This window comes from Sebastes umbrosus, chromosome 10, assembly GCF_015220745.1.
Source record: "Sebastes umbrosus isolate fSebUmb1 chromosome 10, fSebUmb1.pri, whole genome shotgun sequence".
Classification (NCBI taxonomy): Eukaryota; Metazoa; Chordata; class Actinopteri; order Perciformes; family Sebastidae; genus Sebastes; species Sebastes umbrosus.
Genome location: NC_051278.1, coordinates 7690318 through 7695914, shown reverse-complemented (window position 1 = coordinate 7695914; position 5597 = coordinate 7690318). Strand labels below are relative to the sequence as shown.

General features: G+C 39.7%; 1 protein-coding gene across 1 annotated transcript; it reads left to right on the top strand.

Annotated features, from left to right (window-relative positions):
• Positions 1 to 293: 293 nt before the first annotated feature.
• On the top strand, positions 294 to 4714 carry LOC119496187 (WW domain binding protein 1-like). Its single transcript, XM_037783308.1, has 4 exons — positions 294 to 505; positions 3407 to 3509; positions 3799 to 3960; positions 4206 to 4714. The coding sequence occupies exons 1-4, from the start codon at positions 431 to 433 to the stop codon at positions 4685 to 4687; spliced, it is 822 nt and encodes a 273-aa protein (XP_037639236.1). The 5' UTR covers positions 294 to 430; the 3' UTR covers positions 4688 to 4714.
• The last annotated feature ends 883 nt before the right edge of the window (positions 4715 to 5597 follow it).

Genomic DNA, 5597 nt, shown 5'->3' with positions numbered 1-5597 from the left:
ACTGTTCAGAGAGATGGTCGTGTCTAGAAGGAAGCCCGCAAACCGCTAAATCTGATCTGAGATCTGCAAAAAACTCCCGCGAGACTTCCTGCCCTATACTAGGTCAATGCCTAACCTTAACAATCTCGCGAGAGTTTACCCAGTTTGCGGGCTCCCTTCTAGCCACTAAAAAAAAAAATCACCTCGCCTGCCTGGTGACAGACGATGCACCATACGTCATCGACAGCACCATCTCAGAGGACAACAGAAACAGCCAATAGCTGTGCAAGGAAACGTCCCTACGTCCGATGAATGGACCAATAAATGAGCTCGATCTGAGAGGAACAAGATGTTGAAGTCTAGCTGGACTTGTTTTGTTTTGGTTTGAGTCACCAGAGACAATGTGACTGTTAAATAACAGTTTAGGCATTAAGGAATATTAATATCTCATATGTTTGTGGCAATGGGGTCACTGAAGCTCAACGTTGGACAGGAAGATTCAGCGACGGTGGCAACAGTTGCCGAGGTAACAGCAACGTTCTTTAACTGCTAACGTTAGCTAGTTAGTTAGCTACGACTAACGTTAGTTAACTCTCGCGAGACTCGCCGTATTCGAGGTCAATCCTAACCTTAACAATCTCGCGAGAGTTTTCCCAGTTGTTTAACTTAGTTATTATGTTTGCTAAAAGTAGCTAAATTAGCCTGATTTTGACTGGATAAGTAATGTTTTTTGATTTCTGGCTACAAGTTTGTGGATTGATATTTTAAAAAAACTACCTTCCCTGTAGGCCAGTTTCCGTATTCGCCCCCAACAGTCACAACATGTTGCTAAAGTTAGCAGCAGTGTTGTTTAAATAGCAAGTTAGAGCAGATAACTGAGCTAACTTAGGCAGCAGGGAAGAGCAATAACAAACACTAAGTAACACGGAGGATTAACAGTTAACAGTAGCTGATATCGTAACTTCTGAACCAGCAAGGACTGTCGTGTATTATAACGCTAACGTTATATGACGGACTGTAACATGAGTGAAAATGAATGGTGTAACATTACGTCACACACAGCGTCATGTTAACTGACTAAATCTAATGAGATATAACCAAGGTTGACCCCCACATGAAAACTGCACTACCTCTCCTAACCACTGGTGCACTTTAAACTTTAAAGTTACTTTACACTACATCCCATATACTATTTTATAGACTGCACATATTACATCTATTTATTGTACACTACATTTTTACTACATACACACTATGTTCATTCACTATGTATATTCTGTATTTCTATTTATTGTTTTCTAATCTTTTTGTACACCTGAACCTCTGTATCTGCGCTTTGCTGCTTTGACACCTGAATTCCCCCCTGGGGATTAATAAAGGTTAATTTTATCTTATCTTATCTTATCTTTTTAACTGTAGTGATAGCTACTGTTGTTTGAGATACTTCCTTCAGATTGTGTGACTGGAAAAATTCTGATGACAGGTGAGCTTTTTAGGTCCAATATAACCCTAGTGACACTAGCAAAATATGTGTGTTTACAGATATCAAAATACAGGATGTGGTCATGGTGAATAACCATGCACTGGCAAGCTGACAATCTGAATAAAGTCACAGAATATGGTGTAAAAACCAGTATGGCAAAAGAAGAAATACTGTGGAGATGTATCCAGGGAATGAAATTAGCACCTGCCACTGGCCAAATACAGGGTAAATGTTGGATGTGGCAGGTCAAAATTTAAAATCACCTGCCACCGTGGCAGATTTTCTTATATTAAGAAATATTATTTTTAAAAAGCAATTCCTAAATTAAAAATAGTTAGTTATTAAAGTTATATAATCCATATTTCTACTGTCTGTTACCACTGACTGTGTTTACTAGGGGTGGAAGAAAATATCTAAAATATTGAGTATTGCAATACATTGCAAATCAATTCTCAAAAACCTTGTATTGATTTCTAATTAATAGTTTATATGCAAAGATTAACTCAGTCAATACTTTATTTTATTTGCACAGATATGCGTCCTCTGTGATAAATGCAAATGCAGATCCTACCATCTGATAGCATAAAAAAGTAACCTTTATTTTTTTACTCAGATTTTATGCATATGGCGGTGTGTTCTTTATACTATGACAGTTTTCCTAAAATTAGATTTTTTTTAAATCGCAATATATCGGCAGTATCGTAATATATTGAATCGTTACCCCTGTATCATGATACGTATCGTATTGCCAGATTCTTGCCAATACACAGCTCTAGTGTTACAATTCTAAAGCGTTTTACATAGATTTCAGAAGTGGCAGACAAAAAAAAATTGTGTGGCTAGTAGAAATGTTCAGTGACCTGCCACAGTGGCACGTGAGGAAAAAACTTAATTTTACACCCTGTTTGAGATACTTCCTTCAGATTGTGTGACTGGAAAAAGACTGATGACAGGTGAGCTTTTTAGGGGGGGCAATATAACCTTAGTGACACTAGCTAAAATGTGTGTTTACAGATATCAAAATACAGGATGTGGTCATGGTGAATAACCATGCACTGGCAAGCTGACAATCTGAATAAGGTCACAGAATATGGTGTAAAAACCAGTATGGCAAAAGAGGAAATACTGTGGAGATGTATCCCTTCATTACTCATGGTAGCATTAGTTGCTGATGGTTCAGATTGTGTAATTGGTAGGTCTGTAAGCACTATCTACAAATCTGGAAAAACAGTGATGAATGAAAGTGACACATTGGAATCTGATCATACTGGTTGGTCAGCTGTATTACGTACCAAATACTTAGACTTTGCTACTGCTGCAGATAGAAATGGTAGATTAATGTGTCAGCTCATCTCCAGTATTGGCTGTCTGTGTTACCCAGTTGCAGTGAGGTTAGTGTGTGATGCAGCAGTGTTTACTCGGGCAATGTGATACCTGATTCCACAGGCTCTGCTCAGTTGGATCCAGACAGTTTCTGGGCAGCTGAGCTCAAGTTTGTTTCTTCAGCAAGAGAAGCATCAACAAAAACAAAAATATTAGGGTTAGAGCTGAAACTGTTAGTCCATTAATCGATTAGTTGATCCACAGAAAAGTAACCGTCAACTTTTTTGATAATCAGTTAATTGTGTAAGTAGGAGAGGGCAGGACTACATGATATATTTACTGTATTTTTTTCCGACATTTCACCCATTCAGTAAAATTTTACGTTATGCATAACTTATTTTATTACGCATGCATCACAGGAAAGCTTGTTTTTCACTGGCTCGAAAAATCATTTATAATATGCTTGCAATGCAAGAAAGTGTTATGGTAAGTAATATATTTATTTAAATAAAATGCCGAGCTCTTGGTATTACTGTGTCAGAATGCTTTATGTTGTTCAGTAGCTTCCTCAACCCAGTGTGTGTATGTGTGTGACAGCGTGGTATGTTTGTATATTTACAGGCCAAGTTGGTGTGCCAGGGAGTAAACAACCAGACCTACATCTGTGAGTCGGGTCACTGCTGTGGAGAGACCATGTGCTGCAGCTACTACTATGAACTGTGGTGTGAGTTACCCACTTCTTCTTTATTCTTTCTGAAATACTGAAAGTTGGCACAGTAAAGTAAAAAATTATTATTTGTACTAAATTTTTTTAATTGCTTTTTGTGTCACAACAGCATTCAAAAGTTATGCAATTGAGAGGTTTGGCTTATATTGTCAATGAAAAGAATTTAGTAAAAAATGGTGTTTATACTTTGTCAGTACTGAAGCTTTGACAGTTACAGTATATAAAAAAGACGTTGTCTTTGTACCTGTTTGTCAAGATATGTATTAAGTGTGTGCACTCCCTGCAGGGTTCTGGTTGGTGTGGACTCTGATCATTATCCTGACATGCTGCTGTGTTTGTCAGCACTGGCGCTCCAAGCAGCGCTTTCAGCAGCAGCGCCGGCAGAACGAGATTAACCTCATCGCATACAGAGAGGCTCATAACAACTCTCAACTTCCACTCTATCTCAGTGAGTAGCTGCTGCCTCGACACACTGCTACCTCTCACCCAGTCACACATTATACAAGTTGTTAAACTGAACTCCCATCCACTGAGTAGAACTCTGATACAATTTACAGTATTAAGATTGGTGCTGATCCAGCTCCTAGTACAACTTTCACTCACAAACGACTGTACACGAGGGATGTCACGGTAACGGATACTTTCCTCCTACTTGTCATCTTTCATACTTGTCTGCATTGTGTTATTCTCCAGGATTCTTGCCCACTTACCTGCTGCCAGCCTATGACGAGGTAGTTGACCGTCCAGCCACGCCTCCTCCTCCCTACACCCCTCTTCAGTCAGCACCTCCACCCACAGCCCCACCTGATGAATCTCGTTGCCCCCACTTGGCCATCTCCGTCCCCAGTGATTGTGATGCAGCACTCCCCGCTACTCCAGAGGTCACGCACAACCACCTTCAAAGCGCTCACAACCCCAACAAGGACTCGACGCCGGGCAGGTACCGGCGCTTCACAGGGGATTCTGGCATTGAAGTGTGCGATGGCCAGGAGCTGTGGGATCAGCACAGCTTTTTAGAAAGAGAAGAAGAGACAGCGGAAGAGGAAGTGGGGCAAATGGAGGACACGTGTGATCCCTCTGGTCCTGAGACCTTTGAACACAACCATTGTGGTGGTGTCGTCATTCATGGAAACACAGATGGACACACAGCTGTGGATACAGACACAGTCTCTTAGGTAATCCAAAAAAATGCAGTCCTGAAACAGCTCTGCAGCAGTCACTGATGCAATATTCTACCTTTGGTGCTCAGAGGTTTGGTCTGTTTTTACTAACACCAGTCTGTGTGACTCAGTGTGGGTCTCAGTCGACTAAAGCTGGGCATATCTCTATTGTTGATTAGTCATTTTTTATACTTTTTTCATGCTGAATGACTGATTTCCAAGAAACTTATGAGCACATCTCTGGTATGCGCAAGATTTTAAAGTGTTGTTTTTGTGTTATTCTTTGTGGAGAAACTCAGTTTTACAGATCTGTCGATTAAATCGATTAGTCGACAAAGAATTTCTTTGGTTGAGGACAGCCCTACTTTTTATACCATGGAAGCTAGAGCTTGAACAACACAGAGTTTTTGCAGATGTTGATACTTGTTTTTTAAACCAATAACTATATGGCAAAAGATATTAGATTTTTATCTTAAATTTGATTCTGAAAGATCTGTACCGACCCAAACATCTTGCAGTGTAAACATAATAATGTAATGTAAGCCACCTCAAACGGCTCTCTTTGATTCTGGCTTTATATGCTGATATACTGATATAAGCGGGAGCTATCTCTTAAATATCTCAGGTTGTAGTAGTCTATGTAGGGCATTGTAGTAAATCAATGAGCAGGACTACTTTAGCATCAGTGTTTTTATCCATTTCGCCCACTCCTTATTTTGTTGAGTTGAACTGGTAATTTTTTAGTTTGCTGTGATTGCCTTGTCCAAAATAAGCCCAAAACCTATTTTCATTCACATATCTTGAGATCAGAGGTCAAGGGACCCCTTTGAAAATGGCCATGCCAGTTTTTCCTCGATAAAATTTAGAGTAAGTTTAGAGCGTTATTTAACACATTTTGCGAGCTAGTATGACATGGTTGGTACCG